Below are 25222 nucleotides of genomic sequence, written 5' to 3' on the forward strand. Positions count from 1 at the left end.
TGAAGAGTTGGACACGACTGAGTGACTGACACTTCCACTTCTGTCACTGCCTCACCCAGTTTCCCTGCGTGTTACACGTACCAGCTTACACAGCCAAGGCCGGCGTCGCAGGTGCAACCCACATGACTGCACTTGTGTGCCCCCATATGTGTGCTGAGGCTTCGAGGAGACCAGCCAGGTGTCTGTAGGGTGCCCCACGCTGGGAGGGGTCAGAGTCCCTGGTGGGAGGCCCGCAAACATAACACATCAACTCCAAGGCCCTGTGTCAATGTGTCTCGTTTCTGATGGATTGACTTAGACCCCTGCTGGGGCAGCGTCCACTGAGTCCCTCCACTGTGGACCGTGGTTGGCACTAAGCCACTCAGACCTCTACACCCCTGACAGCTCAAGGGGCCCCTTGTGGGGTCTCCAGGCCCGGGGTGTACTATGTATTTGGGGGATATGGTTTTTCTTCATTCTTCATTTTTTTAATTTAAATAGTATTTACATTTCTTACAATTCAGCAGTTTTAGTACATTCACAGTTGTGCAACCATCCCCTCTAGATCCAGAACATTCCATCCCCCAAAAGAAGCCCCACCACCATGACCAGTCACCCGCACCCCTTTTCCAGCCCCTGACAACCAGGAACCCACTCTCTGTCTGTGGATCGGCCTGTTCTGGACGTTTCCCATCATTGGAATCACACCCTGTGTGTCCTCCTGTGTCTGCTTCTTTCACTGAGCATCGTGTTCTCAGGTCCCCTCCATGTGGCAGCCAGGGTCAGGGCTTTAGCCTTTTTCCTGGCTGAATCATACTCCCCTGTGAAGAGGGACCACATTGTGTTTATCCATCCTGTGGATGAACTTGTGGGTCATTTCTGCTTTTCGACTACTGTGAATCATGCTGGTGTGAACATGCATGTACAGACTTTGCTGTGAACATGTGTTCCAGATGGGACTGAATCTCCTCAGGGGGATGTCTGGAACCTTGTTAGGATCAGGGCTGAGGGGGAGTGTTCAGCCTTCCAGACACGCCTCTTCAGGCTTTGTGCCGCCAACTCTCCCTGCCCCTGCCCCTCCAGGCCCTCCTCTGGTCCTCCCCACTCTGGTTTTTCTGGAGTCCTGGCTGCAGGGGTAACTACCCCGCCCTCCTCTGCTGCCCCCCAGTGCCCAGCCCCCTGCAGCCCCCCGGGAGCAGGTGCTACCCTGTCCCTTCCTCACAAGCTTCCCTGGATCCTTGCATCTCTGCCAGGCCCTGGGGAGGGGGACTCTTTGCAGTGCACTGAGCCCTTCTGTCTCTGTCGTCAGGGTCTCATGTGCCCTGAGGGTCCCTCCAGGCATCCCAGGTGGGCTTGGATGAGGGCACTGTCCGTTTGCCAGCTGGGCTTCTGGGAAACAGGATGAGGTCACAGCTTGGGAAAGTGCTTCACAAACTCTCGGCAGCACCCTATGCGGGTTGGGGGAGGAGCAGCATCATATGCGTTGCGGGTGTATCTCCCACAGTGGGAGGCCCCGCCTGCCCAGCCAGCAGTTCCCACAACTCCTGGTACTGGCCGCCAGCGCAGAGTTGCTGCCCATGGGAAGCCCCTGGTTCACTTCCATGGCCAAGACCTGCTCCAGGGTCCTCTAGGGGGAGGGTCTGTCCTGCCTCTCACAGCACCTGGGCCCCAGGTGTCCCAGGATTGTGGTCCCATCACACCCCTCTCACCTCCGTCTTCATGCAGTCTTCTCTTTGTGCACATCCAGACTTCCCTTTTGTAAGGGCACCAGCCATTACTCCAGCATGACCACATTTTAGTTGACTACTTCTGCAGCAACCCCTCCCCAAAGACGGTCCCATCATGGGCCTCACCCACCCCTACGTGCCCAGCCCAGTGGTGTCCTGGGGACATGAGAGCATCCCAGCAGCCGGGCAGCCCCATGCCAGACAGGGATGACCAGCCATCTGGTAACAAGATACAGGGGACAGAGTGTGAGCCCACTCCTGGCAATCCGACCAGTTTCCTGCCCCTGAAATCTAGTAACAAAAGTCTATGCTTGTCCTTTGTGGGTCTTCTTTTCATGTCAGTCTCCTAGTAGTTCTTTTTAAAACTGAGACAGAATTTACACACCTTAAAATTTATTCCTCCAAAGTATATTTGCACAGCTGTACAACTACCACCTTTATGTAATCCCAGAACATTCCATTACCCTAAAAAGAAACCCCATCCTCATTAGCAGTGACTCCCCAGCCCCTGACCACCAGGAGCCCACTCTCTGTGTCTGTGGATCGGTCTGTTCTGGACGTTTCCCATCAGTGCGATCACATCCTGTGTGTCCTTCTTTGTCTGCTTCTCTCACTGAGCATCATGGTCTCGGGGTCTGTCCACAGAGTAGCAAGTGTCAGGGCTTCCCTCTTTTCCATGACTGAGTCATGCTCCCGGAGATGGAGGGATGTGGTTGTGTTCACCTTTGGCTGCTGTGTGGTGTGGGTTTCCATGTGGGCCTGTGTCTCTGTTGCCCCTCAGGGGTGCCTGGCGGTGGAATCACAGGGTCATGGGGTGACTTTTCTGAGGACGCTGCCCCGTTTCACAGCCTACCTGCCGTGTGGGGTTCCAATTTCTCCTCATCCTCCCACACTGGTCCCTGCCAGCTTCATGGATCTGGCCATCCAGGCGGGTGTGGAGTGTGTCCTGCTGGTTTCAGTTTGCATTTCCCTGTTGCCAGACTATATGTCCTTACCTCTCCTGGTTGCCATCTCTACATGTTCCTTGCCTTCATCAGTGGCCTCCAGGCCACGTGCCCCCCCCCCGACCTCCTCCCCAGCTGTGGGCTGCAGACTTAGTGGGGCTGTAGCGTCGGGCCAAGGTCTCGCCAGCTAGGGTCCTGGGGCACTGGGCAGGTGCAGGGAGGCCTACAGGCCCACCTGCTTCTCCTGGTTATGGGCCAGCATCGAGCTGTCCTGGGATGGGGGTGATCAAAAGAAATAGTCCAGGATGGGGCGCCTAGCCTGATGGCTTTGTGCCCCTCAGCCGCTGGCCCTGTTTGTATCTCTCCTTCTATGCTGGGCTATGGGTCGCAGGGGGAGATGGAGTGGGGGAAGGACGGAAACCCCTTGCCAAGGCAGGAATGGGAGCTAGGTGGGATCTCAGAACCCTGCCAGGGTGGCCCTCCAAGTGAGGGGGGCGGCTATAGCATGGGCAAAGGCCCTGGGCCCAGCCACCTGGGGAGACAGGCACTGAGGGTCAGCTCGAGGGCAGACAGGACAGGCAGTGAAGGTCAGGGTGCAGGCTGAGGAACCGAGGGCAAACCCAGGAGGGGCCAGGCTTGGTTTCCTCCTCATGGCATGGGGTCTGTGCTCCTTGAGTTCCTGCTATGGGCACCCCCAGGACAGCCATGGTCCCTGCCAGGCGCAGTTGGGCCCGGGCTCTGGGGGCAGCGATTTGGGGAAACTGAGGCTGGGGCGGGGAGGGCGCCAGGGCAGCAGGGTACAGGCCGGCAGCAGCAGGGTTCAGGCCGGTGGCGGCAGGCCGGCATTGTTGACAGCCGTCTGTGGCTAGAATCCGCCCCGTTCAGTAATTCTCTGCACTCTGCCAGTAATCGCCCTGACTTACCAGGCAGGCATCATTTCCTGAAAGTCAGCCGGCCTTAGGGGAAGTAGGCGCCGGCGGTGACTAAACCAACATGCAAATGCAGCCGGGCGGGCGCGGGCTGAGGGCTGAGGGCCGGTCGGGCTGAGCCCCCGTGGTCATGAGGCAGCTGCTCCCGCCGCCTCCCAGAGACCCGGCCATCACCATGTCCCAGCTGCGCTTCTGGCTGCAGTTTGCCACTATCGGCAAGGTAATCCGGCTCTTGCCGGGCGCCCAAGGCCGGCAGGGGGGCGGGGGGGGGCGGGCCCGGCCCGTGGGAACAACCAGGATGGGGGTGGGGAGGCGGGCTCTGTCCGGCTTTTTTGGCAGCCAGGGTGATTCCGCTGGAGTTTTCCGAGCAGAGCCACGTGGGATGTGGGGACAGCCAGGGAGGGTAGGCAGGGGGGAAACAGGGGGCCAGGGCCGCCCCACCTGGAGTCTCGGGGGCATTCCGGGCATGGCGGCACTGGCTCCATGGGCCAGGGTGGGGCACAGCTTGAGCCGGGCTCTGATGGGACAGGTAGGAACGGTTCTTTCCTGTCCTTCTGTCCTCCCATCCCTCCATTCCCCCTTCCCTTCATCCCTCTTCACCATCCCCCTGAGCCCTGTCCTCCCATCCCTCTGTTCCCAGGTCTGTCCTCAGGGCCCCTGGATCTGTGTCTGAAGGACGTTTCTGGTGTCGCTTCCCCAGCGGGGAGGGGTTGCTGAGCAGACCCAGAGCCAGGTCCAGCCTTGGGGCTGTCCTATTCCGTCCTGCTGGGTTCTGATGGTGGACGTGAGATGGGGACATTGCTGCGTGGGCAGCTCCTCCAGGTCCCCCCAGCTCCTCATTGGTCCGGGGTCTCTGGGATGCTGAGAGAACTGTCAGGGTAACCAGCCAGCTCCCCACTCGGGGGCTGCAGTGGAAGGAGCAGGGTGGGGACACAGGTCAGGAGGTGACTGGGGGTGGGGTGGACACAGGCTGCTGAGTTGGCTCTGGTGAGGGCCGGGGAGCTGCCGCCCTGGCCTGACTGGGCCTTGGGACCCAGAGAGGGTGGATCTGGGTTCAGGTCTTCTTGCAGGTCTGCTGTGGCTGCCGGGGGTCAGGTCCTGACATGGGCAGGCGCCCTCTCACTCGCATCCAAACACCCACCCTGCGCAGGGCAGAAGGGGCCCTGGGAGCCCCCCCAAACCCTGGTGACCCCAGTGAGGCCCCACTTCCCTTTGCCCCTGAGGATCCAGGGGCCCCCAGAGGATGCTGGCTGCCCCTCTGGGCATCTTGTAGGGACAGTGTCCACAGACTGGGGAAAGGGCACCCACTTCCTTAATAAATGGTACCTTTCAGAACAGGGTTAGGTATGTAGCAAAGCTGTGGATCAGTTCAGGGTCCCCATGGGTCACACCTCAGCTCAGCACCACCTGCGTCCCAGCTGATGGTCTCTCGCTGATGTGTCATCCTCAACCAGGGTCTGCACGTCCCCTTGTCCTCTCTGCCCCAGGACCCCATGTCACCAGGCCCCCTTGGTCTTGCCATTGTCTCCCCTTGGGGTTGGGGGCCTGGGCAGTTGTGGGTGGAGAGCCCGGGCCAGTTGTCCTGCAGGATGTCCCCAGTCTGGGCTTGTCTGGTGTTTTCTTGTGGTCACCCTGGGACCATGGATTCCTAGGGGAGGGACCCAGCAGGGGATGTGACCTTCTCACCTGTCACACCAGGGGTCCCTGCTGCCAACCTTGATCTGACCTCCTCACTCCTCCATGGAAGAGGGGGTGTCCTTCCCCTCACACTGTTCTGGGAAGGGTCTCCGTGCAGCCCTCTCAGAGGGTATAGTCCCCTTCAGCCCAGGAACTCTGCCATGGTCAGGACTGGCCCCCCAGCCCCGCCCCACTTCTTGCCCATTGCTCAGCAACTGTTCTGCCTTCAGGGAGCAGGGCAACCCCTCAGGGCTCCAGGTCTGCTGGCTGATGGCCCAGGCCATCATCACTCTGCCCAAGCTCAGTGCCATCCACTGGGAGGACCATGCAGATGTGGTGCCAGGGGATTTCAGCAAAGACAGCTGTCCTTGCCTGTACCCAGATCCCACCCCAGCCAGCCTGCAGAGTCTGGGGACCTCCTCATTGTCCACTAGGCTCAGGATGGGCCACCTCTGACCCCAGCTGACCAGGGATGGGCCGGGGAGCAGGCAGTCCAGACCCCCAGCCTTCGCTGCCTCAGTGTCCCCTGAGATGGGTGCTCTGGCCTGTTGAATCACCCAGCTCTTGTGTGAGGGTGCCAGCAGCCTCAAGTGGATCACGGAGCACCTCTTCCCGCTCCTAGGGTTGGCATTCCCCTCCTGCTTCCCTTCCTGCTCTGTCCCAACCTCAGAGATTTTATTCACTGCCTTGCCTGGATTTGACCAGGTCATGGGGTCCTGCCACTGCAGACAGTGGGGAAGGTTGGAATCTGTCCCCCCAATACCGTGAGACCAGGCTGTGCATGAGGGGGGGTGCAGAGGCCAGTAGGAGCCTCGTGGGCAGAAACCCTCCTTACAAACCCCCTAAGCCAGGCAACCGGGCTGTGGGAGGCCGTCTTCCCAGGGCCCCCAGCATCAGACTGGCTGACCTGGCCCTGCCCCTGCCATGCCCCTTCCTGCCATTCCCCCTGTCCTCTGGGCACGGTGGGTCCCACTTGCCTGTTTGGGTTCCCCTGCCTGCTAGCATGGGAGCATGGGGGTCTAGGGCAGCTGGTCAGTGTCACCTGGAGGGGGCAGGTGGTTCCCATGTAGATCAGTGGGAGGGGAGCCCCAGAAACACTCTGCATGGGGGTGGGGCAGGGCTTGGCACTGCCTGAGCCAGGGTGCCTAGTCTTAGTGACCTTGGGCTGAGGGGACGTCCCCCTCAACCTCCCCCACCCAGCCAGGAGCTAGCTCAGTTGCAGCCTCCAGGCCTCAGCCAGGCACATCGGGTGGGCCCCACTCCCCGGCGTCCCTTCCTCCCCAGAGTCCACTGATCTTGAGTCCCTAGGTCGGAGACCCAGCTGATCTGTTCCGCCCATCTTCCTTGCCTCCCCCACCCCCTGCCACAGGTTAGTGGGACACATGCAGCCTTCCTGGCAGTCTGCCTCAGCCCACCTGACTGTGGCCCTCCAACCACCCTGGTGGGCAGTGACCTGTGGAAGGTGCACTGGACTGGGTGCTCCCAAAGGGCTTGTTCCCTCCTCCTCTGCCTTGGCCCCACCTCCTCCTCGGCCCCTCCCTGCTCAGGAAATGTTCCCACTGACATGTCCTCTGGGACCACAGTCTGTCCATAACCCCTGCCCCGTGTCAGGCAGGCCACGGGGCTCCTTCCCTGGAGTGATCAGCTGAGCGTGCCCCACATTCAGGCACGTAGGGGCTAAGGGAGGTGGTTGGGGCCTTCACCTTCCCCAGCTCCAGGCACTGGGGGGCCCCTCCATCTTGGCATCACTGCTTCACAAGGATGGGTGTGCCCTAAGTAGACTCAAGCATGTACCTGTGAGGTCTGCTTTCTTTCACCTCCCCTTACTTTTCCCCTTTCTTTTTAAAAAAGAAAAAACAGCTTTATTGCTATAATTAACCTACCATACAGTTGACCCATTTGAAATGTGTAATTCAGTGTTTCCAGTGTATTCACAGAATCATGCAAGTGTCATCTTTGTTTAGTTCCAGAACATTTCATCACCCACCCAAGATGCCCCATCCCCAAGAGCAGTCACTCCCCTCTCTTCCCCAGCCCCTGACCATCAGGAACCCACTCACTTTGTGGATCGGCCTGTTCTGGATATTTCCCATCAGTGGAATCGCATGTTGTGTGTCCTTCTCTGTCTGCTTCTCTCACTGAACATCGTGTTCTCAGGGCCCATCGCGTGGTAGTGAGTGTCACTGCTTTATCCCTTTCTGTGGCCAAGCATCATCCATGGCATGGCTGGGCCTGTGGCTCTGCCTGTGTGGCCTCACAGCCGCCCATACCTAGCCTGTCTTCCAGGACTCCTCATACCTCGATGACCTCTCCAACGCTTCTATCTTCTCCTCGTCCGTGGACTCCCTCTCAGACATAGCTGACACGCCCGACTTCCCGCCCGCTGACAGCCTCAGCCAGGTGCCTACCATCTGGGATGTGAGCACCGGCCCCTCCGCCCACGACAAGGTCAGTGCGCCCAGCCTCCAAGCTGGCAGCCATGCCAAGGCCACTCAGACCCAGACAACGCTGCTACTCAAGGTTGCTCGTGTCTCCCATGTGGGCCTGAAGATGCACGGGCCCCCAGGGGGAAGGGGGACTCTGGGGAGCACGCACACACTAGTGGCTGTTGGTGGATATCTGCCCAGCTGCCCTGACAGGTTCAGTGCCTGTGAAACTCCTGGACCCTCAGGAAGGGGCAGGGGGATGTGACATGCCCAGAGCAGGTGCAGTAGGCAACCCAGGCCCAACCCCACCTCTGGCTGCAGGGGCCCAGTGGAGCAGTAACTGCCCTCCCCTCACCAGGGCCCTCCCACCGGCTCCTAGCCTCTGCCAGGCCCAAGCAGGCAGCTGAAACCCCACACGTACTCCTGCTGCGGCCAGCAGGGCTGCAGGAACCTGACTCAGCCTTCCAGGAACCTGAGCCCAAGGCTGTTTGTTTGCTTTTGTTAATTAAAAAAAAAAAAACAAAAACGGGAGAGGGAATGGAGAGTAGGTTTCATTTCAAGAAAACTTTGTTTTTGTTTTTTTTTTTTAACTTCCCTAGTGGTCCAGGGGCTAAGACTGTGCTTCTACAATAGGGAAGCACAGGTTTGATCCCTAGAATAGGGAACTAAGATCCCGCATGCTGCACAGCACAGGCGCCCCCCTCAAAAAAAAGAAAAGGAAACTACACTTTGATTAAAAAAACAAAACTTTGTTTTTACTTTCCTTCCAGTTTTATTGCGATGTAGTTGACACGTGGCACTAAGTTTGAGATGCTCACACAGCACAATGATTGACTTGCATATGTCTTGAAAAAGGACCACAATAAGTCAGTGGACATCCACTGTCTCGTATCGATACAATAAAGAGATAGAGGGACTTCCCTGGTGGTCCAGTGGTTAGAACTCGGCGTTGTCACTGCTGGGGGCCTGGGTTCAATACCTGATTGGGGAACTAAGAGCCCACAAGCCATACGGCATAGCCAAAAAAAGAAAAAAAAAAACAACAGTAGAAAAGCTTTTTTTTTCTTGTGCCCAGAACTCCTTGCATTTACTGTTAACTTTCATATACAACGCACAGCAGTGTTGTCTACTTACGCTGCATGTTGCGTTCCTACTTCTTACTTATCTCGTGCTTTGTATGCCCCTAGTTCTTGCCTGGAGAATCCCAGGGACGGGGGAGACTGGTGGGCTGCCATCTCTGGGGTCGCACAGAGTCGGATACGACTGAAGCGACTTAGCAGCAGCAGCAGCAGCAGCAGTACTTATTTATGCAGCAGATCTAAGTGGGCAGGCAGCAGGAGGGAGACTTGTAGCCAGATGAGGGGCTTGAGGACAATTGGGCGAGCCCTCCTAGAGACTGGGGGCCTATCCAGGCACTTCAGCCCCACCTCTGGCCTGCAGGCTTATGCCCCCTCTCCCTGCCTCTCCCCTCCAGCTGTTCCCGCCCAGTGGGCCATTTACAGGCCTCGAGGACCCTGTGTCCTCCCTCCCCAGCACCCCACTTCTCATCAGCTACCAGGTGAGCCAGGTACCTTCCCTACCCCTGCCCACCCCTCCTGGGCACTAGGGAGGGCCACTCAGGCACTTGCTGTGTGCAGTTTGGGCAAGCTTGGGAGCATGGTCTATTTTAAAGACAGGGAAACTGAGGTTCCAGGGAGGCACCATGCTGTGGGGGGCAGGGGGGGAGGGTAACACCTTCCCATCACCTGAGTCACTGGCCTGGCTAGTGGTCCAGGCCCCTGCCCCTGACGGGGAGGCTGGTGGGCTGCAGGGGACAGGACAGTCCCCAGTGTGACAGCACCTCTTCTCAGGCTCAGAGTCAGCCTGAGGAGGACGACGAGGCTGAGGAGGATGAGGCGGAGGAGCTGGGCCATGCGGAAACGTACGCTGACTACGTGCCATCCAAGTGTGAGTGTCCTGCTGTGGAGACCCCCCAGCTGCACAGTGCTCAGGGCCTGGGTCTTCTGGCCTGGGGCGCCCATTTCGGGGGTCTCTGAAGGTCCCAGGGAACCTTAAACTGCCAGAGCAGGGGTGGGTGCTGTGGGTGGGCTCCTGAGGGACTCTTCTGTAATCAGGGTTTTGATCCTCACCTGGCACAAAACCAGCGGCAGGCTGATGTTGCAATGGAGAAGCAGGCTGCCTTTCTCCGCACCTGGGAGGGTTTTAGGAATCTACCACCTCCTGGCACTAGGCTGATGGGCCCTCCCCTCCACTTCCTGGGGCGTGCCCCGCCCATCCTGGCCCCAGGTGGACCTCCCTAGTGCCTTGGCCATGCCCCTGACCTGCTTCCTTGGCACATCCCTACAGCCAAGATTGGGAGGCAGCACCCGGACCGTGTGGTGGAGACCAGCACACTGTCCAGCGTCCCACCGCCGGACATCACCTACACCCTCGCCCTACCCTCCTCGGACAACGGAGCCCTGTCCGCCCTGCAACTGGAGGCCATCACCTACGCCTGTCAGGTGATCCCGGGGTCTCCCACCGGGTCTGCGTCCTGCATAGGGATAGTCTCAGTGCCCACCCTGACCCTGTCTCACGCCTCCCCCACCCCCGCAGCAACATGAGGTCCTGCTCCCCAGCGGGCAGCGCGCGGGCTTCCTCATCGGAGATGGCGCGGGTGTGGGTAAGGGCCGCACGGTGGCCGGCGTCATCCTGGAGAACTATCTGCGGGGCAGGAAGAAGGCCTTGTGGTGAGCTGCCTCCCCTGGGTGCGGGGCGGGCCCGCAGCTGGGAAGGGGGCTCCTGAAGCCTACTGGCCCGCACCCCCAGGTTCAGCGTCTCCAATGATCTCAAGTACGACGCGGAGCGCGACCTCCGGGACATCGCCGCCCCCGGCATCGCGGTGCACGCACTGAGCAAGGTGGGTGGGCTGCAGCCCCAAACCTGGTGCGAGTCGGGGTCGCTCAGCCCAGCTCTGGCCAAGCCACCTCATGCACAGATGTCCGCCCTCTCCCCCAGATCAAGTACGGCGACAACACTACCTCAGAGGGCGTCCTCTTCGCCACCTACTCTGCCCTGATAGGTGAGAGCCAGGCGGGTGGGCAGCACCGCACGCGCATCCGGCAGATCCTGGAGTGGTGCGGCGAGGCCTTCGATGGCGTGGTATCCTCGCTGGGATGGGGGCGGAGCCGAGTGCAGAGGCGGGGCTAGAGGGGCAGGGTCTAGGACAGGGAGCCGGGAGACCCTGACAAGTCCCATCCTGGCAGGCTCTGGAGGGGTGGAAGTGCAGGAGGAGGTCCCGTCGGTGAGGGGCTGGTGTTGCAGTCTCTCCCTAGTGACCGTTGCTACCCGTCCCTGGCTATCTCCCTAGCCCTCCTGGCTCCAATGGGCAGGACCCATACCTGCAGGGTCAGGGTGGTGTTGGCCGAGACACTCCAGGCTGTGAGACTCAAGGTCTGGAGATGCAAAGCACTTCCTCCCCCATCCTCATCCAGCCCTCTAGTAGTGGGGCTGAGTGGGCCTGCCAGGCCAGGTGATCCAAAGGGGAGCCAGGCCAGACGCGCCCCCTGCCCCAGCTTGGCCAGCTGGTATGGGTCCCAGTTCTCTCCCTCCTTCACTTTTAAGCCTGAGATCACTTCCTTTTTGCTCACACCAAACTGTAGGAAAATGAAGTGTAGGAGAGTATAAGCTAGAGTCTGATGTTTGTGTCCTGTCCACCTCTTCTTGTTTCACACACTCCTCTTACCAGTAATAATCTTCCAAAGGACCCACCTTGGCCTCCCCTCAGCTGGGCATTCAAGGGCCACAACTTCTGGGGATTTATGCAGGGGCTCACAGAGGACCCTCAAGCTCTATCCTCCCAGGATCCACCCTTGTTCCCAGAAGTGGGATGGCTGCATTCTCCAGAGGCTCCTCCTCCCTCTTGAGACCTGGGTCCTCTGCTCACAGGGCAAAGTCTGTTCAGAGGCCCGCAAGCAAGACACAGCAGCAGGTCTACTGATGCATCAGCTTAGCAGCAGCATGAAAAATAACAAGGTTAACCTCACACCCGGGGGCAGCCTGTCGGCATCAGGCTAACCTACTCACCCATGTTCCCACAAGTTCTCCATCAACCCTCTGTACACTTGTGTGGACATGTGTGCACACACGTGGCACTCGCACCTTGTCTTTCAGATAGGTTTGTGACAGACTGACTTGTCTATAACTTGCTTCCCTGAAAACATGAAGAACTCTATGTTTTCCAACTTCTGTGAACATCACTGGGGTCTAGAGGCTGTTTTCCAGTGGCCCTGGTAGCCTCACACCACAAGGACCCCGCCCTGTGGCCAGAGACCCCAGGCACCTTCTGGAGTTCCCCCAGCCAGGAAGGGAGGCAGTGTGGTGGGTCTGTGGGGTGGCCTGCCTTCCAGAACAGTCCTTAACCCACGCCCACCCCAGATTGTGTTCGACGAGTGCCACAAAGCCAAGAACGCAAGCTCCACCAAGATGGGCAAGGCCGTGCTAGACCTGCAGAACAAACTACCCCTGGCCAGGGTGGTCTATGCCAGCGCCACAGGTGAGGGCCCGCTCATCAATGGGTGATACCTGCCCCAGTGCAGCTGTAGGGGCATCCGATCTGCAGTCCGGCTCCTGCCAGCCACCTTGCAGCCTGTCTGCAGAGATACCAGCCCCTGTCAGGGGCCTCCCCTCTGCCCACTGGCCGTGGGCACTTTTCCAAGAGCCTCAGATCCCTGTTGCTGGCCCTCATGCCATTTCTGGGGCCCCATCCAAGGCCGCCAGCCTAGCCAGGTCAGAGGAGCTGACAGCGGCGCCCCCTCCCCTAGGTGCCTCTGAGCCCCGGAACATGATCTACATGAGCCGCCTGGGCATCTGGGGTGAGGGCACGCCCTTCCGGACCTTCGAGGAATTTCTGCACGCCATCGAGAAGAGGTGAGCTCTTCATGCCCACGTGATGCAGGTGGGGTTGCAGAGGGCCCTGCTTGTCATATGTGAAGGTGCACCCCTCCCACCCACTCTCCTGTGGCAACCAGGGGGGTCTTAGAATGAGAATTCCATGCTCTCTCTGCCCAGTACTTCCAGTCATCTCAGGGGAAGGGCCCTTTCCTGCTCCCCGCCAAGGCAGACCACTTTCTCTTTCCAAGGTGCACTGGGCCCTTGATGACCACGGGGCCTTTGCAAATGCTCTCTGCCCCACATACCGCACCCCGTGCACCTAGTCCTTCCTCACTCTCCACAGTGACAGCCCCTACCTTGCTGGCTCCATCTCTTGGGACCCAGCATGTGGTCTCTAGCTGGCACCCAGGCAGCCTGTGCTTGCCCACAGGGGTGTGGGCGCCATGGAGATTGTGGCCATGGACATGAAGGTCAGTGGCATGTACATCGCTCGCCAACTCAGCTTCTCTGGTGTCACCTTCCGCATCGAAGAGATCCCGCTGACCCCAGCCTTCGAACGCATCTATAACCGGGCAGCCCTGCTGGTGAGCCTCTGACCTAACAGACAGCCTCGGTGTCCCCTTGGAGTTCTGCCCCATCACCTTCAGCGTCTGCCCTTGAGGGCACCACTCAGATTAGTCCAACTGTAGACAGGAGGAAGCGACTGGCCCGCCCACCTCGTCCTTGGCAGGAGCCCAGCATCTCAATCCCGTTCAAGCTGGGGATTCTGTCGGACTCCCCTCCCACGTTGCCCCCAAGGCATGATCCAGAGCTGGTGGCCATTTCAGTCTCTCTCCATGGGCCTATTCTAGGTGTTGCAGGGTGTAGAACAGCCTCCCTGGCCCCACCAGGTCAAACCAAGAACCCCCTCCCTGGTGACAACTACAGATGCCCCAGACATGGCCCGTTCTCCCTTGGGGGCCAGTGGCAGGAGACGGGCCTGGGCAGATATCCCTACCACTCTGGAGGTGGTGTCCATTTATCTTCTGACTGCATGAGCGCCATTTTTATCGTGGCTTTCTGAACATTGTACATTTTGGATTTTTAGCATTTCTGACCATCCAGCTATCGCCAGGGCCTCTGTATAGCCCCAGTTGCAGCCCCCATCCTCTGGCCCTACATTTCTGTGTGGCGGGGGCTGGCAGTAGCAAGCTGAGCTGGGCATGTCGTTGCAGTGGGCCGAGGCCCTGGGCGTGTTCCAGCAGGCAGCCGACTGGATCGGCCTGGAGTCGCGCAAGTCCCTGTGGGGCCAGTTCTGGTCAGCCCATCAGCGCTTCTTCAAGTACCTGTGTGTGGCCGCCAAGGTGCATCGGCTGGTGGAGCTGGCCCAGGAGGAACTGGCCCAGGACAAGGTGAGCTGGGCTGGACTGAGTCCCCAGAAAGAAGCGAGCACAGGCTTGTGTGGAGAACAGGGTTGTCTGCGAGCTGAGGCCAGCCATTGGTGCCAGGTTAACGTCCCAGGGGATGTGGGCTTGTTGGGGTCTGGCAGCCTGAGTAACACAGGGGAGGGAGGACGGAGTAACGGCCCAGCCTCAGGTTTCCAGCTGCAGGGGCAGGTGTGGGGGCAGGGGTGCCAAGCCTGCTCACACACACCCACCCCCGCAGTGTGTGGTCATCGGGCTGCAGTCCACAGGTGAGGCGCGGACCCGGGAGGTGCTGGGCGAGAAAGAGGGACAGCTTGATGGCTTCGTGTCCGCTGCCGAGTGAGTGACACTTTAGGGCCCTTTCCCTGTGTGACCAACCCTGGGGCCGACCTGAGGCTTGGCCCTGCCTGTGACCCCAGCCGAAGGAGCCGACCCCGACCCTCAGAGACCTTAGGTCCAGCCCAGGTTATTAAGCCAGAAGGGGTAACCATGGGGACCCAGGACTCGGTGGGCACTGGCCCAGGGTCCCGAGACTTTCGAATGAGGCTTCGCCAGGCTTACCCACTATGTGGGTACTGGGCTGTTTCAAGGACTGCACAGATTTTAGGGACTGTCCCTGGTGATCCCTGAAGCCCCTGGCCTCCCTTCTCACCCTGGGCGAGGATCCCAGCATGAGGCCCCTTGCCCGCTCTGCCTCATCCTGTCTCTTCCTGCATGGTCCAGCATGTCCTCTCTTCCCCTGGGCCCCCCACCCTGGGGTGCCCCCCCTTCTACCTCAGAACCATCAGCGCTTGCAGGCAGAGCCCCACCCAGCCCCCCACCTATATTCCATCCATTGCCCACCAAGTGTGGATAGGACCCCGGGGGGACCCCCACCTCCATCCCTGCAGCTCCTTCCCCCTCTACCCATCTTCTCTGAGCCCCTGTGCCCAGACCCACCCTTGGGGCCCCTTGGTGCTAGGTGTCCACTCCCTGCAGAGTAGCTCTTACACATGGGACCCAACCCCTCCATGTCTCCCAGTGAAAACAAACTCTGCGTCTCACTTTCAGAGGCGTCTTTTTGTCGCTAATTCAGAAGCACTTTCCTTCGACCAAGAGAAGGCGAGAGAGAGGAGCAGGCAGTAAGAGAAAGCGTAAGTGTCCGCCACCTGCCTGGACCTTGCACTTATGGCCCCTCACTGCTCCTGCAGGCCCTCTAGCCTCCCTCCTTTGTGACCCTCGTCCTGGGTCAGTGTGCTGCCACACAGTCACATGGCCTGAGCCTATCCTCACCCCAGCCCTCCAGCGCAGCTGCTCAGTCAGCAAAAAACCTCAGTGCTTCAGGATGGCTGTGTGGCTAGTGTATCCCCAAGGCCTCCAGCCTCATCCCCAGAAGGCAGGGCCTCGTATTCCCCAGGTGAAAGTGAGCCCAAGGCTGAAACCACACTGGTCCAGGGGACCAGGATGGAGCTCTTACAAAGCACCCCAGGATAGGGGAGTGGCCTGAGCACCTACCTGCAGGCACACACTGCACTCTGTTCTTGCAGGCAAAGGCTGAGCATCCTCTCATCAGGGGGACGTGAGGCTCAGAGAGACCAAGCAACTCACCTGAGGGCACACAGCCAGCCTTGGGGCCCAGTCCTGCCCCTCAGGCTTCCTGGGAGCGCCCTGCAGGGTGTGCAGGACAGTATCCAGGTTACTTGGGCCGCTGGACTGCCACCCCCCAGGGCTTGGGCATGTCCTCTGGCCTACCCACCCAGCGCTGTCTTGTGAGGTGGGGCACGTGGCCTCCCCAGGCACCACCCAAGGACACGCTGCTGTCAGGAAGTCTGGCAGGGTCGGTAACATGTCCCCGCCAGCAGCAGGGCCCAGACATGCCACAGCTGCACAAGGGGAAGGGGCTTGGGCTGTAAGCCCTAACCATCCAGGCATGCAGCCTGTCTCTGGACCACTGGGAGTCTCCCCGTGACCAGGCTAAAGTGACCCTTGACTGCTCCCCTGCAGGGCGGCCACGGGGCCGTGGGGCCAAAGCGCCCAGGCTGGTGTGTGAGGCTTCGGGTGTGATCCGCATCAGTGACGACAGCAGCACGGAGTCGGACGGCGGCCTGGACAGTGACTTCCACTCCTCCCCCGAGTCCCTGCTGGATGACGATGTGGTCATCGTGGACACCATCGGGCTCCCGGCTGATGACCGCGGTGAGGCCCAATGCCGCCCTCCCCATCCTTGTTTCTCAGGCTCTGAGCAGGAAGTCGGCGGCACATGAGCAGGGGCAGCCAGGGGTTCAGGGAAAGATTCTGGACCCCCACTACCCAGGGACTCCCTCACCCTTGAGGGCCCAGGGCTGGGAGCAGGGCTGTGTACAGGCGGCCTGGCCCAGTTCCCCCTGACCCTCCGGCCCCACAGGCCCCTTGTGCCCCACACAGCGGGACCTGCACGGCCCCGGTGTCCTAGAGCGGGTTGAGCGGCTGAAGCAGGACCTGCTGGCCAAGGTGCAGGCACTGGGCCGGGAGCTGCCAGTCAACACCCTGGATGAGCTCATCGACCAGCTCGGGGGCCCAGAGTGCGTGGCTGAGGTGAGCTCTGGTGCCCCCCCGGTGGCCAGCTTGGTGAGGGTGGGTGGGTGGGGGGTGGCTGCTGGGTCCAATGTCCTGCTCTCGCCTTCAGGCAATGCTGCCCAGGCCCAACCCCTGACCCCCCTCCCTTTTCCTTCCTCTCTTCCACTGTGTGCTTGCACGCTTTCCCGGGACAGGCCCTGGTGCCACCTCAGATCTATCTTGGCCCTATGTGGTCAGATTGCAATAAAAAGACTCAGGATGATGTAGTGACCGTGTCTGCTGACGACCCCATGGGTACCCGAGCCTAGGGAGAGGCTAGGTTCTGGCAGCCCCCATCACCCACTCACACCCAGGAGCCCCAGAAGCCAGGTGGGGGGACAGATGGGGAAACTGACAACCTGTTCTTTCTCCCTACCATGGCCATAGATGACTGGCAGGAAGGGCCGCGTAGTGTCCAGACCTGATGGGACGGTGGCATTTGAGTCACGAGCGGAGCAGGGTCTCTCCATTGATCACGTGAACCTCAGGGAGAAGGAACGCTTCATGAGTGGGGAGAAGGTGGGGGTCCTGGGGCACCCCATGTGTGGCTGCATGTGGGCTGAGAGGCCAGGGCTCTTGATAGACTGGCTGGAGGACCACCAGCTGTGTGTCGGGGTGTGTGCTGTGCTTGTGTGCCTGAGTGGGGCCCCCTAGCCCTCACCAGTCCCACTTTCAGTTTGAGTCGTCCAGGCCCTCTGTCAGCGCCTGGCCCGCTGATGCTGAGCCACCCCGTGGGAGCTGATGTCTGCAGGGCCAGCAGACTGGGGGTGACTCAGGATGGTCCAGACTCTACTGTAAGCCCACAGAGGCCCCTCAGGGACACACATACCTGACCTTCCTGAGTGGGTCACCCTGAATGCTTCCAGTTAACCCAGGGCACATGGGGTGTGGGGCAAGGTGGAGCAGGCTGCCCGCCCTGCCGTCCCTCTGACCCATCCCCAACCCTGCGTCCCAGCTTGTGGCCATCATCTCAGAGGCCTCCAGCTCTGGTGTCTCCCTCCAAGCTGACCGCCGCGTCCAGAACCAGCGGCGCCGGGTGCACATGACGCTGGAGCTGCCCTGGAGTGCTGACCGAGCCATCCAGCAGTTTGGTGAGCCCTGCAATGGCAACCCACTCCAATACTCTTGCCTGGAAAATCCCAGAGATAGGGGAGCCTGGTAGGCTGCCGTCTATGGGGTCTCACAGAGTCAGACATGACTAAAGCGACTTACACCTGGTCCCTAAACACCCCTTCTGCCTCCAGGCCGGACCCACCGCTCCAACCAGGTCTCTGCGCCAGAGTACATCTTCCTCATTTCGGAGCTGGCAGGGGAGCGCAGGTTTGCTTCCATTGTGGCCAAGCGGCTGGAGAGCCTGGTGAGCCTGCAGGCAGGGGGTGGGCTGGTAGCTCCCCAAGGTGGGCGGGCCAGGGAGGAGCAACACATGAGTAACATGTGACGGCCTCCCATCCTGGGCAGGGGGCTCTGACCCACGGGGACCGCCGTGCCACTGAGTCCCGGGACCTGAGCAAGTACAACTTTGAGAACAAGGTACCTGAGGAGGTGGGGCCCAGGAGAGGAGTGTTCCCGGGGTGCTGAGACCTGGGGTGCCCCAGTCTCTAACATGGCCCTTGGCCCTCCCCACAGTATGGTGCCCGGGCACTCAGCTGCGTCCTCACCACCATCCTAAGCCAGACGGAGAGCAAGGTGCCACTGCCCCAGGGCTACCCTGGAGGGGATGCCGCCTTCTTCCGTGGTGAGCCAGTAGACCCCCCACACATACACACCATGGGTACAGGAGACACTGGCGGTGAGGGGGAGCCCCGGTAGTCTGTGGCCAGCAGTCGTGTGAGGCTCTCCCTCCCCGCAGACATGAAGCAGGGGCTGCTGTCAGTGGGTATTGGCGGGCGTGAGTCCCGGTCCGGCTGCCTGGACGTGGAGAAAGGTGAGTCCCTCGCTGGCTGGCACCTCCAGGATGGGGAGGGAGGCCTGATATGAGGGAAGAGGGGGAAGACAGGGAGGCCGCCTGGACACAGCCTGAGGCACCCTGCCATCCGCAGACTGCTCCATCAGCAAGTTCCTGAACCGCATCCTGGGATTGGAGGTGCACAAGCAGAACGCGCTCTTCCAGTACTTCTCCGACACCTTTGACCACCTTATCGCCGCCGACAAGAGGGAGGGCAAATACGACATGGGCATCCTGGGTGAGCCCTGTGGGGACACCCTCCCCTGGGCCGGGCCCCAGACCACCGCTCACCCTGCTCACCCACTTGCCCTCCGCAGACCTGGCTCCTGGCATCGATGAGATCTACGAGGAGAGCCAGCAGGTGTTCCTGGCACCTGGGCACCCGCAGGACGGACAGGTGGTCTTCTACAAGGTGAGCAGCCCTGCCCCGCCCCGCCCCACCCACCGCCCCTCCCATCACCTGACACCTGCGTGCCCGCAGATCAGTGTGGACCGTGGCCTGAAGTGGGAAGAGGCCTACGCCCGGTCGCTGGAGCTGACAGGCACCCATGATGGCTTCTACCTCTCCTATAAGGTGGGTCCTCCAGCAAGCCCCCAACGCTCTTCCAGGGGCAGGACCCAGGCTGGTGGGTTGGCAGGGGAGGGCGGTGGCCATCCTCTCGCCCTCTCGGTTGACATGCCTTCTCGGATATGCGGCACGCCCCCGTGCATTGCCCCATCCAGGTCCGGGGCAGCAAGCCCAGCTGCCTGCTGGCCCAGCAGAACCGCGGCAAGCTCTTCACCGTGTACAAGCCCAACATAGGGCGGCAGAGCCAGCTAGAGTCCTTGGATAGCCTGAGCCGGAGGTTCCACCGGGTAGGTCTCCGGGGCCCCCTCTGTGCCCTTAATGCTCCAGTTGGACATCCAGCAGCCCCCAGGCCACCCTGGCCGCTAGGTGGGGGATGAGCAGCCCTGGGTCCTTTGCGCCGCAGTTTCCCGCCAAACAGCTGGGGAGCAGAGACAGGATCGTGCAGGGGCTCAATCCACTGTGTCCGCAGGTGACGGCAGAGGAGGCCAGGGAGCCCTGGGAAAGCAGCTACACCTTCTCGCTGACGCACTGCAGCCACACCACGTGGTGAGGGCCCGGGGTGGCCTGGGGGGACTGTTGGGGGCACACGCCCGCTTGCGTGGCAGCTGGTGTGAGCCGCGGTCCCTCGCAGGAACCGGCACTGCCGGCTGGTGCAGGAGGGCAAGGATTGCGCGCAGGGCCTGCGGCTGCGCCACCACTACATGCTGTGCGGGGCCTTGCTGCGCGTGTGGGGCCGCATCGCTGCCGTCATGGCCGATGTCACCAGCAGCAGCTACCTGCAGATCGTGCGCCTCAAAACCAAGGACAAGAAGAAGCAAGTTGGTGAGTCAAGGTACCGGCAGGCTGGGGGAGGTGGGTGGCCTCAGCCCCGCCCCGCAGGCCCTGATGCTCCCATCCCCGCAGGCATCAAGATCCCGGAGGTCTGCGTGCGCCGCGTCCTGCAGGAGCTGCAGCTGATGGATGCTGACGTGAAGCGCAAGCAAGCACGCACTCGGGGTCTTCTCGCACCACCGCCCACCCCACGCCCGCTTGCTCTGCCCTTTGGCCCTGGGGAGGTCCTGGACCTCACATATAGCCCTCCGGCCCAGGCCTTCCCCACTCCCTCTCCCTTCACCTTCCCGGCCCTGGGCCCCGGCCCCGGCGGCCAGCTGCTGGGCACCCCCGACACCCCCGACGCCCCGGCTGACCCCGTGACACTCCTGCACCAGGGCTGCGAAATCAACTTCAAGGAGGTGCTGGAGGACATGCTGCGCTCCCTCAACGCCGCGCCACCCGCCGAGCCGCCGGGCCCTCTGGGCCCTCTGGGTGCAGGTGTGGTAGGCGCACCGGCCGGTGGAGCACCAGAGCGGCAGAGCGTCATCCAGTTCAGCCCTCCCTTTCCCAACTCCTAGGTCCAGGCATCCTTCCCAAACGAAACTTATTTATCCGTAATAGGCTGCCGTCTACACAGGGAAGAGGGTGGCTAGCCGAGCAGGGCCAGGACCCCAGCCGACTACTGAGAGGAGCAGGGCCAGGGGCCCCTCGTCCAGCCTCCCGAGGCCTCCATTGTAGTGCCTTCCCACCCGGTGCCTGCGCAGACCCCCAAAATGCTGTCTGCCCTGGGGGACCCTCCGAGGCCTTGCCTGGTGGGCAGTGACCTAGTGCAGCCCCCACTCAGGATACTTGGGGGCCAGGCAGGGCCTGGGGTGGCGGCCCTTCTTTGTGCCTCTATCCTCTACTGCCCCCTCCAGGCCTGGGTTGGGGCTTCCACCCCACCCACCTTACAAGGCCTGGTCAGGCCTGTACCCCTGACATCCACAAAACTGGGTGGCCCCAAGAGCTGGAAACTCAGGAAACCCCAGGTGCTCAGGGCCCCACCGCCTCTGGGGGGGCTCCAAGGGGCAGATCCCCTCTTAATATATGCAACCCCTCCCTGCTCTCTGTGCCCTAAATTATTGTCCAGCCACCTCTCTCAGGGGCTTGGAATCCCTGCAGAGCTGGTGGCTGGCCCCCTGGTTTCTATGTGTATTTATAATTAATTCAAGTGTATATATGTAAAGAGATCTTTTTTAAATATATGTGCCTTTTCACTACTTCCCAGGCTGTCTGCTGCTGCGACCTTGCAGGGCAGCGGGGCAGGAGGGGAGTCAGTGGTGATGGGTGCTCTGCATGTTCCTTCCCAGTGGGGTGTGGGTGAGGTCACAGTGCCTACTGACCCTCATCTCTGCCAGCTCATCTCACCCACGATGGCGCCTGGCCATGTGGATGCCTGGGGCCAGGCTAGGGGAGACCCCACCCCACCAGGCCCTTTGTCCAGTGTGATCCTGGCACCTGGGCAGCAGGCCAGCTGCCTCTGAACTGACTATACCGAGCCCCTGGAGCCTTGGACCAGATGCCCTGCTCCCTGCCTACTAGAGATGTGACTCCACTGGGCCCCTCTTGGTGATGCTGAGTCCCGTTCCTCAGAACCCCTTGATCTGAACTGACTGCCATCTCTGCCTTGGTTTCTTCCCAGGTCTGCTCCAGATAGTGTTGGGTATGGCAGGCAGGGCAGCCCAGGGACAGGAGAGTCCAAGAGTTGGGCTCGGTCTGGAAGGCAGGACGGGATAACCAGCCCATGGCCTGGAAGTTGGAGAGGGACTAGGGAGCAGAGTCAGGAGACCTGTTAGAAGCAGCCAAGGGTGGTGGAGGTGGCTCTTGACCCACCACCCAGACCCAGCCAGTACCCTCCCCCTGTAGGTCCCCACTCCTGGGGGAAGGCTGCTGATCTTCCTGGCTGGTGGGGGCAGGAGGGGAGCCAGCTCAGCCATTCTACAGCTGTCCATCCGCCCCCCTACTCTCACAGGATGGCCCCTTTGAGCAGTAGGCAGGCTATACCCACCCACAGCCCATCTCGGGGAGTGGGGCTGCATCCGCCAGGTGAAGCCCATGGTCGAGCCTGATACCCGGACTCTTCATCGCAAGGCCAGCATGGTGAGCAGGCCCTGCCAGGCATGGCTCGGTGCCCAAAGCAGCTTGGCCTGATGCCCAGCCTGGGTGCAGCGGGCCTCCAGTGGCAGGGTCACGAGCCCAGGTCCCCTGATCTCCCACACCTGGGTACACTAGAGGAGACCAAGGCCACCTGGGTTGAGAGCAGTAGCCAATGAGGAGGCATTAGCTCCCCCAGGACCAGCTCGGCTGGGCCGAGGAGATTAACAACCCCAGGCAGAAGGACAGGTGCAGCCCTCTGAACCCTGAAGGAACTCCACCTCACACCTGCCCCCACCCCCCTCAGCCTGGGGGGTTGATGACACCTGCCCCTGAGCCCTGGGTTAGCAAAAGTCAGGAGCAAGCCAATCTGTGTTGTGTTGTACATTTTATTCCCACAAGGCAGCCAGGGGTGGGGTTGCCAAGCCGCAGCCAGGCCAAGGGATCTTCCTCCGGCAGGAATGCACGCCAGGTTCTCAGGTCTGCCCCACCAAGGGCTGGTTTTCAGACAGACCATCATAGGCACCGGGGGAAGGCTCCTCGGAACACAGGCAGCAGGCTTGGGTAGGGGCAGCACCTTGTGGAGCTAGAGGTAGCACGGCAGGTCCTTCTCTATCACCTGTGGGGGAGAAGGGGGTGAGAGATGCCTTTTCCTGAGTCCCCCCAGTGGGCTCCCCAGACAGGCACCTACCAGGGGCTCTTCCATGGGACCATACCGCTTCACCACACAGCCGTTTTTGTCAATGAGGAACTGCAAGGAGGCCACCGTGGGGCTGAGATGAGCCAGTGGCCTCCACCTGCCATGCCCATGGCTCTGGAGTCTCAAAGCAGCACATCTGTGGCTGGTGGCTGTGTCTGTCCACCCCGCCAGGGCCCTTGACCCCCCCTTACCTTGGTGAAGTTCCATTTGATGGCACTACAAAAGAAGCATGAGGTTGTGAGGAATCCCTTGGCAGTTGCAGATCCCCCCTCCACTGCCCTGGGGAAGCCACCTTGTCCTCCCCGCTCCCCCAGCCCCCAACTCACTTTCCCAGCATGCCCCTCCCCTTGGGTTGGACTTTCATCCATTTCCACAGAGGGTGGGCGTCGTCCCCATTTACACAGATCTTGCTGAACAAATCAAATTTGACGTTATAGCCAGCGGCGAACTCTTTGATCTCCGCATTACTTCCTGGCTCCTGTGTAGACCCGGGTTGGGGGCGGGTGGTGAGTGGAGAGGGGCCTGTACCCCCTTCAGTCCCCGCTTCCATAGACAGCTCCTCTCCCCAGCCCGCACAAAGGGACACGCAGGGCCAGCCACGACTCACCTGCCTCCCAAATTGGTTGCAAGGGAAGGCCAGGATCCGTAAACCACACTCGGCGTATCGGGCGTGCAGGTCGACCAGCTGAGTGTAGTTTACGTCAGTCTTGCCTCATTGCGAGGCCACATTGGTGACGATGCACACGTGGCCCCTGGAGACGGGATGAGGCAGTCAGGTCAGGGCCACGACCTTACCCCCGCCGCCCTCACCAAGTGGGCAAGGACCCACCGGTACTTGTCCAGGTTAACCATGCGCCCGTCGATGTCCTTGGCTGAGAATTCGTGCATGGAGCGAGCACAGCGCCAGTCGTCGCGGGATGCGCACTGCAAGGCAAGGGCTGGCTGAGCGGCCGACTGACCTCGGGGCGTGGCGCCCGCAGTCGCTCGGCCCATTCGCCCAGCCCAGGATACCTAAGGGAGAAAAACCCGGGCCCTGGGACTAAGCAAAATGTGAGGCTCCTCCTCAAAGGCTCCCCTGTACAACAGGGAGCATTGGGCCGCAGTCATTGAGACCTAGGAAGGGCTCGGGACCCTGCCAGGTGCCCCAGCGGATGGGGAAGGCCGCTGGGTGTGGGGGCCTCCGTGCGCACCGGGTCTTGGGATTCGGTGGCGCCGCCGCTCTCCCCGGCGGGGGGTCCCGCCAGCCCAGAGCTCTCAGGAGATGGCCTCCTCCGCCGGGGGCGCGCCCTTCTGCGACGGCATATCCGAGCCCTCCGCCTTCGGGGGGCTCGGCGCCGTCGCCCGGCCGGCAACCGGCGCCGCTGCCCGCGACGACCCGGGGAGCAGGCGGCTGCGCGGCCCATGCCCGCAGGTCTCTGACTGAACTTGTGCCCACTGAGCGCCGGGCCCCGGAGACAAAGGGCCGGTAGCCAAGGGCGCCAGGCCGCTCCTCTGTGACGCCACCGCAAGGGGCCCCGGGGCGCGCAGGGAGGGGGAGGGGCAGTGACGACCCGCGGCGCGTGATCCCGGATTTCCACCCCTTCAGCTGCCCCTGCTCTCCAGGCCGCAGTCGGGGAGCCAGAGACCGACGGCGCCAGCCCCAGCTGCCCCCATACAGCAGCCTGTGCGCGCCAGGGGCTTCTAACCGTGGGTTCCGACCGCCCAGCCCTGTCCCCGGCCCCCCTGACGCCGCCTCGGTTCCCGACCTAGACTCGGACCGTGACCCCCGCCCGCGCTCCAGCTACGGTCCGGATGGCCGCGGAGAGGGCGGCCGGCGCCCCCCGCAAAAGGTCGCCAGAAGGCAGGTCGCGCGCCCGCCCAACGGCCCCACTGGCCAGCCGGCGGCGCCGCACTCACCATGGTGCTGGCCAGGCCCGGCGCAGCCAGAGCCCCACAGAGTAGCGCTGGCTTAAGCAGGCGGTACAGACGGCTAAAGCTCATCTCGGCGGTGGGGGGCCCGGGAAAGCAGCGCTCCTCCCCTCGCCGAACCGACCAATGGACGCGCGCCGGCGGGCCTCACCTCCCCGCCCTACGCCACGCCCAGAAACACTCTCACTGGTCGGATGCTCAGGCGTCGCAGACGCGTGCCCACACCAGCCAATGGGAGGCCGGAGTGAGGCTGGCGGGGCGGGGCCTGGGCCGGGTTGCGGTTTTTTTTTTTTTTTTTTGCTGTATGTGACTGCGCAAACTCGTGCGCGGACGGGCGGTCGCGTCCACGCAAGCGGCGCAGAGATCGGTTGCGGACAGTTATACGCACTGAAGGATCCCAGACAACTTGAGATACTACTGGAAGCCCGTGGCAGGGGATCCGGGTGGTGGGGGGAAAAGTTGGCTCGAACTCTCAGAAAACATGCCTCAGCTTACTGAAAACGTATTTGTTTCTTTAAAATGTAAATAAAACCACGCTGGCCGTCGGACTACCCCCACTCGGGCTGCGGCGTCGCTACGAGGGCCTGGAGGTCACCGGCGGCGACAGGCCCGGATGGCGGTGGC

At 61.4% G+C, this 25222-nt stretch overlaps 2 protein-coding genes across 6 annotated transcripts in view; one reads left to right on the forward strand and one right to left on the reverse strand.

The window, feature by feature from the left end:
• The window catches only part of SBNO2 (strawberry notch homolog 2), a 42490-nt gene extending 21373 nt beyond the window's left edge, over positions 1-21117 (forward strand). For 2 of the 5 annotated variants that reach the window (XM_055429044.2, XM_055429043.2), the window contains exons 5-32: positions 7531-7704; positions 9157-9240; positions 9533-9629; positions 10029-10183; positions 10278-10411; positions 10491-10581; positions 10680-10823; positions 12099-12216; positions 12485-12590; positions 12985-13138; positions 13769-13945; positions 14199-14296; positions 15008-15090; positions 15941-16132; positions 16341-16510; positions 16919-17050; positions 17487-17622; positions 17776-17888; positions 17990-18061; positions 18158-18266; positions 18381-18455; positions 18571-18714; positions 18794-18888; positions 18958-19050; positions 19200-19331; positions 19514-19590; positions 19676-19866; positions 19948-21117. In XM_055429044.2, coding sequence (XP_055285019.1) covers positions 7531-7704; positions 9157-9240; positions 9533-9629; positions 10029-10183; positions 10278-10411; positions 10491-10581; positions 10680-10823; positions 12099-12216; positions 12485-12590; positions 12985-13138; positions 13769-13945; positions 14199-14296; positions 15008-15090; positions 15941-16132; positions 16341-16510; positions 16919-17050; positions 17487-17622; positions 17776-17888; positions 17990-18061; positions 18158-18266; positions 18381-18455; positions 18571-18714; positions 18794-18888; positions 18958-19050; positions 19200-19331; positions 19514-19590; positions 19676-19866; positions 19948-20435 — 3834 coding nt within the window. In that variant the 3' untranslated portion in view covers positions 20436-21117. Of the gene's footprint in view, positions 1-1421; positions 3800-7530; positions 7705-9156; positions 9241-9532; positions 9630-10028; positions 10184-10277; positions 10412-10490; positions 10582-10679; positions 10824-12098; positions 12217-12484; positions 12591-12984; positions 13139-13768; positions 13946-14198; positions 14297-15007; positions 15091-15940; positions 16133-16340; positions 16511-16918; positions 17051-17486; positions 17623-17775; positions 17889-17989; positions 18062-18157; positions 18267-18380; positions 18456-18570; positions 18715-18793; positions 18889-18957; positions 19051-19199; positions 19332-19513; positions 19591-19675; positions 19867-19947 lie in introns of those variants that run through there. The other 3 variants (XM_055429048.2, XM_055429049.2, XM_055429046.2) reach the window with 3 other exon arrangements.
• Positions 21118-22359: 1242 nt separating this feature from the next.
• On the reverse strand, positions 22360-24739 carry GPX4 (glutathione peroxidase 4). Its single transcript, XM_055429051.1, has 7 exons — positions 24587-24739; positions 23520-23614; positions 23298-23442; positions 23017-23168; positions 22882-22906; positions 22682-22741; positions 22360-22609 (listed from the first exon to the last, which is right to left on the reverse strand). The coding sequence occupies exons 1-7, from the start codon at positions 24668-24670 to the stop codon at positions 22577-22579; spliced, it is 594 nt and encodes a 197-aa protein (XP_055285026.1). The 5' UTR covers positions 24671-24739; the 3' UTR covers positions 22360-22576.
• Between the last annotated feature and the right edge of the window lie 483 nt (positions 24740-25222).

This window comes from Moschus berezovskii, chromosome 8, assembly GCF_049115385.1.
Source record: "Moschus berezovskii isolate FMDL1 chromosome 8, NW_MosBer_1.0, whole genome shotgun sequence".
Lineage (NCBI taxonomy): Eukaryota > Metazoa > Chordata > Mammalia > Artiodactyla > Moschidae > Moschus > Moschus berezovskii.